This window comes from Tiliqua scincoides, chromosome 9, assembly GCF_035046505.1.
Source record: "Tiliqua scincoides isolate rTilSci1 chromosome 9, rTilSci1.hap2, whole genome shotgun sequence".
NCBI classification, from domain to species: domain Eukaryota; kingdom Metazoa; phylum Chordata; class Lepidosauria; order Squamata; family Scincidae; genus Tiliqua; species Tiliqua scincoides.
In genome coordinates, this window is record NC_089829.1 from 23977286 (window position 1) to 23991070 (window position 13785).

The 13785-nt window shown below is 45.6% G+C and overlaps 1 protein-coding gene across 4 annotated transcripts in view; it reads right to left on the minus strand.

Moving 5' to 3' along the window:
* The window catches only part of ZC3H18 (zinc finger CCCH-type containing 18), a 55357-nt gene that overhangs the window by 11696 nt on the left and 29876 nt on the right, over positions 1-13785 (minus strand). For all 4 annotated transcript variants that reach the window (XM_066636997.1, XM_066636999.1, XM_066636998.1 and 1 more), the window contains 4 exons: positions 5838-6038; positions 5150-5275; positions 1983-2084; positions 194-340 (listed from right to left, as the gene is read on the minus strand). In XM_066636997.1, the coding sequence (XP_066493094.1) occupies positions 194-340; positions 1983-2084; positions 5150-5275; positions 5838-6038 (576 nt within the window). The remainder of the gene's footprint in view (positions 1-193; positions 341-1982; positions 2085-5149; positions 5276-5837; positions 6039-13785) is intronic.

Here is a 13785-nt window from a genome sequence, read left to right on the forward strand (position 1 = left end):
TAACACTCCAGAGTGACACCGATGGGCAAATAGACAGTGAAGCGGCAAAAGCTTGCTTGGCGTTTGAATTTCATATGCAGATTTCAAAACCACCAGCCAAATCTTGGGAAGACTCTGCAGTGCAAGATCCCTTGGGCGCATCATGCCCTTCTGTTCCCCCCCATTTTGTAGGAAGCGTTCTTGCTTCTCCTACCTCCTGGGTGGTGTCCGGGCCTGGCGCTCCTTCCGCCTGGCCTCTCGGGTATCCCCCGGCTTGGCTGGCTCCGGTGCTGCTGGTGCAGTCTTAGCAACTGGAGGTGGTGCTGGAGGGGCAGCAGCAAGTTTCTTCACAGTCTTTTCACTGGAAAAGCAAAAACAGGGAAAGGGGAGGTCAGTGGGGAACAGCTTGGAACTTTTACTGGGACCAGGCCTGGTTTTACTATCTTGGTTGGTATGCTCAATGGGAAGACATGCGTGAGCTATGGCTGGGCCGCAAATCTTCCCAATGTGATGTGACAGATCACTGGGATTTGGCGCACAAAGCCCAAACTGAGCCTACAAAGTCACCAAGGCCTCCGAGTTTTCCCCAAACGCTACCCAAACATGCCCAAGCCAGTCTCTAGGGTCAAAATGGGATAATAACATTTTGCCCTCATCATGAAAGCAGGACACTGAAATCTGGGCTAGATTTCTGTGCTGTGGCAATACAAGTGCAGACTTGTGAAAGAGCTACATAGGATGATGGGTCCCTTCTCAGTGTACAGAAGTTTCTGAAGTTTATTTGCTACAGGTCTCTTGCCAAAAAATCATTGCTACAGATAAGAAGGCACCTCTGCTGACTTGCAACACTGCCTCAGGTGTCAGGAGGTTGTCACGCCAACACAGAGTGTTTGCGGGGAGGAGAGCCAACGTCACTTTTAAAATCAATATTTTAAGTACACACACTTATTGTATTTGCTTTAATTTAGTACCACACCTTACACATCTGATCTCTTTCAGGTTCCAAATATAACAGCAGCAAATAGGGTCGTCGTACCTTTAGATCACAAAACTTCCTCAAAGGTCTCATAAAGTACCTAGACAACGTAAGAGCAGTCCTGCTCATATCTGGAAGGCATGCAAGCAGGGCTTGAAGGCAGTAGCCTTCCTAGCATCAGGCAGACTGCTTTTTAATAAGGAGGTTCCATTTACCCACCTTGACCAGTAGCCATTGATAGATCTGTTCTACATGAAATTGTCTTTAATACATAGTATTGTTAAGAACATTCAAATGCCTTTTGGGCTCCACAGGTACTTGGCATTCCTTTGTCTGCAGTGTCCAAATATGTCTGATATTAAATGAAGGCTACATAAGGGCATTGTACATGAAAGGCATTTTCCAGCATCCTTTGGGACATTCTCTCTTGGTGTCTTTTTTATTTCTCCAAAAAACAGCTGTTAAGTTAGCCCATGAGACTAAAAGATCAGGCTATTCACTGAGTCTCAACCAAGAACATTTCATTTATTGTTTATTTTTCACATTTCTATGCTGCCCTTCCTCCAAGGAGCTCAGAGTACATAGATCCTCCCTTTCTTTTGTCCTTGCAACAACCCTGTGAGGTAGGTGAAGCTGAGAGATCATGACTTCCGAGGTCACCCAGGAAGTTTTGTAACTGAGCAGAGATTTGAACCTGGATCTTCCTGGTCTTAGCTGGGTCTTCATATCCACACCACCAACTACTGTGTCTCTAGTATGATAATCCATGCCAGGCAGAAATGAGCCACACACACTCTCCCCCCACCCATATGTGAAGGGCAAAAGTGTCAGCTGCAAGAAGTGTTCCTCCTACCTCTCATCAATAGCCTCCACTGCTGGTCAGGGTTTGACTTGACCAGCTGCACTAGAGATGACTTACCTCTTGGCCCAGTTACTGGCAAACAAAAAACAGGAGTACAAGCCTGAACCGGCAAGGTCTCGTGCTCTGCTGCAGAGTGCCTGGCCCAGTGCAGACACAGCTGCTTACCCCTTTCCAGCAGGTGCTGCAGGTTCCCCTTTCGCTTTGGCAAGGGGCTTGTGCGGGGACGGTGTTGGGGAAGGCGATGGGGACGATGAGAAGGACCGGGACCTGCACAATTGGATCAGAAAGAGAGAGCCAGGTAAGACATGCCTTTTGCTGTAGCAGAAGCCTCTTCCTGGCCAGAGTGCAGATCAGCCACAGCAATTCTTTAAGAGGAATTGTGATCAAACCCCCCCTTTAACATTACGCCACTCCAGTCATTTCTGTAGGTATTTGCAAGCTGGTAGAACATTTCTCCTCATTTGAAACTCTCATTATCCAGGTATTTTGGAATTTCCAGTGGGGAAGGCCATTATCCTTGAGCATGCCCAGCACTTCCAGGGTGGCTTCTGTTCTGTGTCCACGGGGCTCTTACATGGCCACTGAATCACGCAAAGACAGTATGTGGCATCCTTCAGCTCTTAAGGTGGGGACTGGGAAATGCCAGGTTATCAGCCCTTCAAGCAGTGTGGGTGGCATATCAAGGAAGACCTGCCAGGTAATTGAGGGTGGTGCTTCAGCACCCTGCCAGGAATCTCTGCCCTTTCCCAGACTGTCTGCACGTGCAGCTCCTCTTATCCCCAAACTGCCACTGAACCTCCCTCTTGGCACTCCTTGCTTGTCAAATGGCACTTTCAGTGAGGAAACACCAGAACCTTACAAACAGAAGGGAACAAACAGGTGGCTCAACCTCCCTCTTCTCCTGCCTCAAGTTCTGCAATCGGTGGATGTTAGCAAGTTCTTGTCTGACAGGCGGCCCTTTCTCCATTCTGCTTTTTGTCCAAAGGAAACCGTCAGACCCTGGTCCATCTAGTTCAGTATCACTGATACTGATGCGCCATCACTCTCCAATTCAGAAAGGAATGGTCCTCTGCCTGATCTGGAGGATGCTGCCAGGGATTTAATCTGAGGCTTGGCCCTGAGCTATATCCAGGGTGGGCGCAGTTCAATCCTGGAGAAAGGTGAAGTTCTGTCCTGTTTGAATCCAGAGAGAAGGGGCTTGTTTCTCCAGGCGCCAAGAAGCAGGGTACGTGTGCATGCGCATGTTTCACAGTTGAGCTCTGTAATATGAACTGGCCTCAAATTGGCTGCTTTTGGAACTGTGCGCTGTTCCATCATTTTAAACCACCTGTTGCTGCTCCTGGCAGGAGTTGCACATGCAAAAGGTCCCAAGTCCAGTTGTTAGCAGAAGGAATTTCCACACCTGAAACTGTGAAGAGCTGCAATGAATCAGTGCAGGCCATACTGAGAGAGATAACGGCCCAACGTGGTACAAGGCTATGACAGAGGCTCAGAAGTGACAAACCATGAGGAACGAGGCAGGAGGGACCTTCCAAGCCGAGCTGCCTTTGGGGGACGCTAGGGAAAAAAAGTTACATTGAGGGTAGCAGCAGCCTGGCTGGGCACTGATTGACAAGGAATCACAAGATGCCATAAATGCTTCCTACCACATGTTACTACTGCCTTTGTTGATGGATTTCTAGCGGGTCACAAGATTGCCACCATATGTTTACACAACAAATGTAAACAAATGTAAACCTTTTCTCTCTCTCTCTTCAGATAAGGAACAATCTTTTTGTTACATCTGGACATTTCATCATCCTTATATCAGCTTCTGGTGCAGAAGCTAATCCAAACACACATAAAGTTGATCGGCACAGCTTGGCGCTGTGGGAATTGCCTCTGTTCAAATCACGTGGTGACGACGACAAAGATACCTGTTTAAGATGTCAACAGTGAGTCACAATCATAAACACCATCACACTTACTCGTGGGCAAACTGCAGGTGTCAACGGATCAGATGTACGAGTTAGTGGGCTTGGAGTAAAAGACACGCTGCAGCGGTGCCAACGCAGCTGTCTAAGTCGGATGTTCGTAAGTCAGGGAGCATGGGTACAATGACTGTATGCACTTATGCTTATGCTCTTATGTTGTGTTTCTCTTCAACTCTTTGGACATGAAATCTGCCTCATAATGCAGCCAGCCAAATGTAAGTCCAGGCAAAGATGGAATGAAAGTTAGGGCTGGAAGAAATTCCACCCCCGCCATTGGATGTGGAGGTGGCAGGCAGCCACTAGTAGACATCCTTTATTCACCTGTCTGATCCCCTTAATTTTAAAGTCATCTCAAGCTAGCAGCCATCATGACCTTTAGGGTAGCAAATTTCATAAATTAATTATGAGCTGGGGGAAGAAGTACTTGCTTGGGTCCCCTAGCAATAAGACTCACTGCATGAGTCCTAGTTCCATGAGAGAAGAAGAAAGAACTGTCCACTTTCTTCACTTCATGTCTAGTTTTATAAACATCTATCAAGGAGCCAGAAGGGAGCCAGAGGAAGGTTGGACAGTGTTTAGCGCCCTCCCCTCTGCAGCGGAAAAAGAAAGAGGAGCTGGTCTGTATGTGATAAAGTCTAGCTTGCAGAAAGAGTGTGCCTTGCCAGCGCAATGATGTATACTCCACTCAGAACAACGCAATGATGTATATTGTACTCAGAACAGCGCAATGATGTATATTGTACTCAGAACAATCTACATGGAAACAGACACCCACAATGTCAGGGATGTACTGATTATTCTTTTTTTCTGCTTCTGAGCAATTGCCAAATAACTGGGTAATTTTATACAATGGCGTACACATATATTTTTTGGGTCTTTTGGTTAAAAGAATAATAAATCCCACTGCTCTTGGGTACTCCACAACCTGGCTTGGCTTTTCCCTGCTTTGATTTCTTGACCTAGTTGGACAAAATACCAGATAAGGCACCCTGTCCTTTATGGCTGCTCAAAGTACACGCAAATTCAAGCAGAATGCATTCAAAATCCTTAACAAGTGTCTGCAACTGACACTTCTTTGACTACAGAAGAGAACCTCTAAAGCGGCTGTTTTCAATCTTTTTCATCTCGTGGCACACTGACAAGGCACTAAAGTTGTCAAGGCACACAAATCAGTTTTTTGACAACTGACAAGGCAATCCATGCTGCTGGCAGGGAGTTCACATACCCCCATCACCCTACTAATAAGTGACCCTCCCCCCCAAACTTCTGCGGCACAGCTGCAGACCGTTCGCAGCACAACGGTCCACAACAGAGTGGCTGAAAACACTGCTCTAAGGTGACAAGTCAGAGAAACAGTACCTGGACCGACTGCCTGAGAAGGAGCTGTGCCTGGAAGAGCGACTAGAGTAGGAGCTGTACGAGGAAGATCTGGAATGGGATCGTGAAGAACCAGAGCCAGAGTATGAGGAGGAGCGAGATGACGACCTGGAAGGAAAGAAAGGGGAAATGCATCATGTAGCTTGGCAATCAGAGTTCCCCAGAGAAGTTCTTATCCTCATGCGCTACTTGCTTTCTGGAATTGCCAGTTCCCTCCATGCAAAAGCAAGAATCTTCTAGGGTCACACTAGATGCTAGAATTTGTACCCCAAGAGACTGGGCCTATTTTCAGTGGCTACTTCCATAAGAAGCTACCTTCTATTGGGTCAGACTCTTGGCTCGCAGCAGCAGCCTGCCAAGGGCGCAGAAGGGTCTTCTCCAGCCTGACTGGGAGAAACTACCAAGGTGTGAAGCTGGGACCAATTGTGTGCAAAGCAAGATGTCCTACCCTTCCACCACTAACACGTCACTGATGAGCAGGATGTTTTTCCAAAAGTAACTCCTCTCCTTCCAACAGCCTATTCTCCTTTGCTGCACTTGCTTTAGTCCCATGCCTCCCACCACTGGCTAACATGCTCCTACTTGAGCATTTCCTCTCCCTCTGGGACGGGAAGGATGCAAACTCAAAGAGATCTCCCTGTGTTGCCGCCAACCCTCCCAATTTTTGCACCTTGAAGAACCAGAGGCAGAAGCCGACGAGGCAGAGGTTTTCCGGCGTCTGCGTGCATGACTGGGAGAAGCCGACAGTCCATGCTTCTTCTTGGGGGATTTTGATCGGCGCCAAGGATCCTTCCACTCGTCTGCTCTCTTGGACTGAGAAGAGGTGGATGTGGATGTCTCCTTCTCCTTCTTTGGTGGCTCAGGCTGGCGGCTGGAAGATAAGAAAAGAGACTACTAACTAGAAGAGAAGGGCTGTTCTGGGCAATCCAGTGCCCTGGACCCCCACTTGTGCCTTGTTTTTTCTTTAGGTTGAGAATATGTGGCATTTTCCTTATGTGGAAGAGGCTATCACTGGCTACTAGTTGTGATAGCCATATGGAACCTCCATGTTCAGAGATAGTATACCTCAATAATAGTTGCTGCAGGGGGGCAACTGTGAGGGAAGATACTGTCAAACATCTGGTCTGGGTGTATTCCTGTATTTTTTTTTTTGTGTGTGGGGAAAATAAGTCTGTGAATAATAATAATAATAATAATAATAATAATAATATACAGTATTTATATACCGCCTTTCTTGGTCTTTATTCAAGACTTTATTCAAGGCGGTTTACACAGGCAGGCTTATTAAATCCACGCAGGGATTTTTACAAATTGAAAGAAGGTTCTCTCTTTCAAGAACCACCACATTCAAGCTGTTACACTCCGATCTGGTTTAACATTCTGGCCTCCATCCTCCCACGCTCCGAGCAGATGGAACAGCTCAGCTGCAGCTTGCCAGCTGCTTCAAGGTCGCAGGGTGCCGGTGGCCTCGAACTGGTGACCTTGTGGATGTTAATCTTCAGGCAAATGGAGGCTCTACCCTCTAGACCAGACCTCCTGCCTTGACTCTCCCAGATGGTGGTTTGATAGAAGGCTTTCAAACAGATTTTTGTTTTGCTGCGAATTACGGTATTCTCTGGATGCGCCTGCTGAGGTCTGAAAATGCCCAGGGCCAAGATAGCAACAGTGGTAGGGAGGGGGAGAGAAGAGAATGGCATCTGGAGTGTTTGAGAGGCACCAATTCTGAAACGCTTGTCACCTGCTACCTTTGTCCTTGCAGACTCATCAATCTGGGCCTCTTTATTCCTGCTAGCCCCATACTTGCCACTATCAGGCTAGTGAATGTATGTGAACACATAACTTCTAACAATAAGACGACAAATCTGAGTTTGGAACCAATGGTGGATTTTCTGTCAAAGTCCATAACCTCTTCTGGGAATTCCACACCATCACGGAACCCATTTGCTGCAGGAAAACAACTGGGGTGCACATCTGTGCTCCCTGTTATAGATATTTGCCATCAATACGGCATGCTTTAATTGTTCTCTTCAAGCAGAGCTTTTAATTTCAGAAGAAAGCCAAAAAGAAAAATCTGGATCTAAGCCACAGCACTGAACTGGAGTGGGGGGGGGGGAATATTTTAATGGAATATTTTAATGGAAACATTCCAATATTTTAATGGAAACAATCAAGCAATGCTATTATGCAGCCCAGAAAAAATGATCTTCAGCTGAAGGAAAGTTACTTTCCCCCCTTCCTTCCCCTTCCTCTATGCATGACATAAGCAGGGTTTCTCATCACTGCTTAATCTTATCAGGCAGGAAGGGCCTGGTGATGGCAGGGCTATTCAGGGACTTACACTGCATCTTTCGAAGGCAGGAAGTCCATCCAGCAAGGAAGTGAAGGGTTTTTAATTTTTTTTTTTTAAAAGAAAGGTTCACACTGACATCACAGTAAATTTCCCAGGACTGACAAGAGGAAATGAAAAGGTCTGGAAGTGGTTGCTCAACAGTCACTGATGTAGCGGTTTAAGCTAAACATGAAACACACACCCCCTTGAAGAATGAACACACAACACAGCCACTAATGCCAATGCCAGTTAATAGCATTCAAGAAACAAAATGCATGCAGTGGCGTCACTAGGCGGGGTGGGTTGCCCCCAGCGCCTCACCACACTGCTGTGAGCCTCCCTTTGTCAATCTTCAGGCCATTTCAGTCCTAGTAGATGCATGCGCTGGCCTTCAATAGTGTTTTTGCCATTCATCAGTAAGAGAACACAGGGGCTGGGCCCAAAAATAGGGTGGTGGGCTTTTTGCATTTAAATCAATGCGAGAGCCTGGATGGTTGGGGGCAACATGACTGCATCACCCTTAAGCTTCCAGAACTACAGGAACTGCTGAACTACAGGTAAGCACCACTTCCCCAGGTGCAATCCGCATTAGGGATGCCTTTGTACTCATTTTGGCCATTAGAGAAAAATCCAAACAGCAATGTAAATTTCTTGACTGGAACCAACTAAAAATCATAAGCTAGCTTTTGAAATTCACAGGATTCTTCCACACCTTGCTAGAGACAGATTCAAATAATAGCTTGCTGGGTTTTTTCCTGTTCTTTCCCTGAGCTGGAAGACTGTTTTGTCTTGCAAACAGAGCTTTCTCTGTGCCTTTTACAAGCAATATACCGTATTTTTCGCTCCATAAGACGCACCTGACCATAAGACGTACCTATTTTTTAGATGAGGTAAACAGGAAAAAAAAAATTCTGAACCAAATAGTGTAATAAAATATTTAATAAACTAGAACAGAATAACATTTGAACCATCCCCTCTTCTTAGGGTGAACGGGATCATAAACTGGCATGAAGATCCCTCCCTTTATTAGGGTGAACGGGATCATAAACTGGCATGAAGATCCCTCCCTTTATTAGGGTGAACGGGATCATAAACTGGCATGAAGATCCCTCCCTTTATTAGGGTGAACGGGATCATAAACTGGCATGAAGATCCCTCCCTTTATTAGGGTGAACGGGATCATAAACTGGCATGAAGATCCCTCCCTTTATTAGGGTGAACGGGATCATAAACTGGCATGAAGATCCCCCCTTCATTAAGGTCCCCAACGTGCACTCTTTTTTGCAGTATTCGCTCCATAAGACGCACACACTTTCCCCCCCACTTTTTGGGGGGGGAAGTGTGTCTTATGGAGCGAAAAATACGGTACTATATGAGCCCCTCCCCCACGCCCTCTGACACTTAAGGCTGTGAGGAGGTCCTTCTCTGAATTTCACCTTATCTGGAGGCCAGGCTAGCACCCACTGGGAGTTGGGTCTTCTTGGCAGACACTCGGGAACTCTCCTCCAAAAGGAAGCCTCATAGCCTCCTCTCTGAGGACTTTTCACAGAACATAAAGCTTTAAACTGCCCAAGGTAACTGTTGACCAAGCTAAGTATAAGGAATATCATACTGCTGAAATGTTGATACTCTTACAAGCAAGAGAACTCTGCACATGCACTGGAGGCAATGTGAACATTACTATGGTCCAGAGTCCACCAGTCATTTTGGTCCCTCTGCCCCTTAGTGAGCTGCAGAGTTAGGATTTCTTCTATTTGGCCTGGACATCAGTGGCCCAGGTCACCACATCTTTTACCTGGAGAATGAGAACATCAGAAGAGCCCTGCTAGAACATTCCCAAGGCCACCTGGTTCTGCATCTTGCTTCCCAGTGACCCACCAGCTTCACCAACAGGATGCCCATATGCAGGAGAGGAGGATAGACTTCTCCTCCTGCCACTGCTCTCCAGCAACTGGTACACAGAGGCGCACTGCTGCTGAACCTCGGGATACATCATGGTAAGGAGCCACTGGCAGACTTGTCCCCCATGAGTTTTGCCTAATCCCTTCTCAAGTCATCCGAGCTAGTGGTCATCACATCTTGTGGCAACATATTCCACAGGTGTCTTAACATAGTGCAGAACTAGTGTTTCGTTTTGTTGGTCCTAAATCCCCACCAATCGGTTTAACTGGATGAGGTCCTCCTTGTAAGAGAGAGAACAATTTTTCACTCTTCACGCCATGCATTATTTTATAAGTCACAACTACGTTCCTGCTTAATTATCTTTCTTCCAAACCAGAAAGCTCAAAAAGTTGTGCTCAAATGCACCCTTGGAATAAAAACACATAACAACACTTTCTGCACTTCTCATTTGTCAGAAAAACGAAATCTGCAAAAAAATAAAAGCATTTAAGAACGTCTCTATTCATAAGGTATTCCAGCCCTCTGATAATCTTGGTTGCACTCTTTTGCACCTGAGGTTTTAGCAAACACCAATAGGTGAGATTTTGCAGCTGGGTGTTCTATAGTATTTTCAAACTGCAGGATGCCCTGGCAAGTGAGAAATGGAGAGGGAAATGAGACATGCAAATGGTTTGGCTCGCTGTACAATGGGTGTATTTGCATACGTTTTGCAAAAACTTGGGATTCTTTTGGCTCAGCACACAAAGAGCTCAGACTTGGCTTCCAGTAGGTAAGCCCAGCCTCTTATGCAATACATAACGCAAAAGACTGTTAGTCACGACAGCCTGCATTTCCTGTAGTTAAGGATCCGTCCATGCATCCCCTGCAGAAGAAAAACTGGACCAGAATAGACCAATGACAACCAAGAATCCAAGAATTACGTTATCCCTGTTCTTGCTAAATACTGGCCTACAATGACTCTGTACGTGTGTGAAGGACAGTCATAAAATTACAGTTGAAAATCTAGTTGCTGCCACTCCCTTCCGGCAGCAGAGCTTATCCTAACACTTTCCCGTTTGATTGTGACTGAGTGTCTTAAGCATGTTCTGGCTCAGAACTAAGCAAGCAGGTCCAACATAGAAGGAAAGCAAATCACATTCTCTCCCTAGCAGAAAGATTCTGCAGGATGGAGGCAAAACCCTAGATGGCCAAGACACTTTCTATGAAGTTCAAGAGGGGGCTGGGTAAGGGTGCGCAGAGAGTGATGGATTGACCAGTGGATGAATTTCTGACAGGCAATACTCAACTTTATAAGAAGTGGATGCCCATGAGTAATTGCGCTACAAAAAAAAAAAATCCCCATCCTCCAAGTGAATTTCTGCTTACTACAACCTGACATGCTTACTACACTGTCTTTACTCAAAAGTCCCTGCTGGAGAGGTGCTACATCTGCAGGTAGCACTGCTTGCATTTTTTTTAGAAAGGGGCAGCTACAAGGAGTCTGACCAATGGCTTTGCCACCCCATCTCTCTGCAATTAATTTCACTTCCATCCCTGAAAACCAACATCATTGTCAGCAGCTCTCCCTGATTTTGAGACAAGTCATAGTTGCAAACTTTTGCCTTGGTCTAAGGTGTTTGCAGCTTAAGCTCAAAGAACCAGCATTTTTGTAAACCTTGTCTTGTCACCTGATGGAACAAGTGAGGAGGAGAGTGAGTGGTTGTTAACAGCCCTGAACTGAGCATCTTGTGAGACATTAAAAATGGCAGCACTCGGAAAGTGGCAGCAGAGCATTTCAATGTCCTTGGACAATCTGTCATCCACTTTGACAGCTTCTGTGATTCAACACACAAGATTCCAGAAGGACACTTCAGGTGTGAATTGGCAGAGCTGAAACTCATTTACAAGCTTCACACTCTCTTACTGGGGCTTGACTAGGAGTGGTGCCCTTTCTATGGAAAGTCATTATCGCTCCTTTATTCATCTTGCTTTGCCCATTTGTCACCAGTTGGGAGTAGGTCTTCCCAACTCTGACTGAAACTTTTACTCTTCTGAACACATTCCTCTTTGTGCTCTGCTTAGTCATTTTCCAGGAATGCAAATAGCTGCCTTGGGTTGAATGAAACCATCCATCCATGCAGGGCCAACCAAGCGGCACTCCAAGGCTTCAGACTGGAATTTTTGCTATGCCCTATCTGGAAATGCTGGGGACTGAACTCGGGACCTTCTATGTGCAAAGCACTTGCTCTTTCACTGAGCTACAGCCTGTTCTCTTAATTTCTTCTGCTGCTTATATTTTTGACTGTTGCGCCTCTTCTCCTGACTTCTCTGTATCAGCACTGTATATGCATACTCAGGATTATCAGTTCAGCCATCTGATGAATTGGACTTTGGCCAACACATTGTTATGTCACAATACAGTATTTATATTATTCTTCAAGATAGGGATGGGCAAAGACAGTCGCTTGAGATCTACTGGTGGGCTGCTGGATGACTCCCATCTGCAACAACAAAATACACGTTCCTTCCCTAGATTATAGAACCCCTGATCTTTACTAACACAGCTGTACTTCTGTGCTTGTATCTGCAAGTTCTTCATTTATGGAGTGTGGTAAGCAATTGGCTTTGCCCGGTGCTACTCTTTTGCATCTGGTTCAGTCCCCAGCTACCATTTTTAACTGGCTGTAGTTGGCAGACTTTGGCCTTCTTGTAAGAAACAAAAGTAGATCTTGCCAGTTTGAAGTCTGCCCTCACCTGCCTCAAGGTGCCGCAAGACTCAGCGGTTTCTGTGATCACAGACCATCACGGCAGTCCCTACAAACCACATGCTACAAATTCCTTGGCTAAAATGTCCAGTTTGCCTCATTGCTAGTCTACAAATAACACACGATTATAAAATCAGCCTGACTTATCACCAGCTGTGTAAACTCTGCTGCCCATGTGTCAAGTGAAGTCTACCAAGAACAGCTGACCTGCACCAAGAATCCTCAGTCAAGAGTGCACATGCAAAAGCATTGATCCAAAGACCTGTGCATTTCTGAATAAAAGGCTGCATTATTTCCTTCAGGAAAAGGGTAGACAGGATAATAGGAAACAAAGAATTAGATCTTTTTTCCCTGCCTGGGTTTGCCTGTGATGTTGCAACTTCCTTCATTTAGCAGAGATTATCTTCAAATAAAACATAATTTCACCACACAAGCACAGTTTTGGATGTCTTAACTGCTGGGTTCAATAGGAACTGCTTAATCAAGTGTGTCTGTTCCAACTTTCTTGCTAGCCCTGAACTACCTTAGTGCAGTGCGCAGGGTTCCATGGATATCCTGGCATATACCTAGAAATGGTCCGTTGCACTTGTAAAGCTTCCTCCTGCAAACACCATTCCACCCAGTTCCTAATGGGGGAAGGAGTGAGAGCACTCCTACAGGACCAAGCTGAAGTTCATTTACATGAAGTCATCACTGGCACCACACACACCTACGGGAGGGATCCTTTGTATGATGAAACAGCTGCCAAGTTGCATCATGTCACTTCCTGGCCTGAACTCTCACAACTACTAGAGAGTGGAAGATCATCCCTCACCAAGAGAGGCAAATGGAAAAAAATATCACATTCAGAGTAAACGGGGGGGGGGGGGGGAGAGAAGCATGACATACGTTGGCATTACATACAAACATTTCCTGAAAAATCAAACAATCATGCTCACAAAACTGCAAATAATGAGAATGCACGTCAAAAACTGCCTCTTATGGATTCAGACTCTTGGTCCATCACTTTAGGATTTTCCACTAGACTGGTAGCAGCTATTCAGGATTTGGGACAAGGAGTCTTTCCCAGTCCTAACTGGAGAAGCTGCCAGGAATTGAACCATGGATGCTCTGAACATGTTATAAACAGACAACAAAGCCAGTGAAAAAGACCATAAGACTGACACTTGGTTGGTGATTTGCATTATCTGCCTTTTTTAACTGGAAAGGAAAGCCTCTACATTTAGACTCCAGCATGACTAGCTCTACAGAGGCTTCATAAGGTGTTCTGGATACCAATGGCTCAGAACACATGTTGATTTGTCTGCAATTTCATAAATATTTCAGTATTGCCTGATCGACAACACAATCTGAGGCATGTCTAACTCAGAAGCAAGTCCTACTGGCTTCAACAGGATTTATGCAGGGGATTACAGCTTTAAACAATTATTTGTGATAGCAAAGTATTCTGTAGCTGTTTCATTGTGACCTTTATATTTTTTCCTCCTGCACCTTCCGTCTTCAGAACCAGATAAAAATGGCAAAGGAGAAAGATAAGCTCTGTTACAACTACTACTATTTAACATTTGGGTCACATTTTCTGAGTGCACAAGTGGTTCATGCATATTTATCTTGATGCTGTCCTTATTATATAAGTCAAGTCT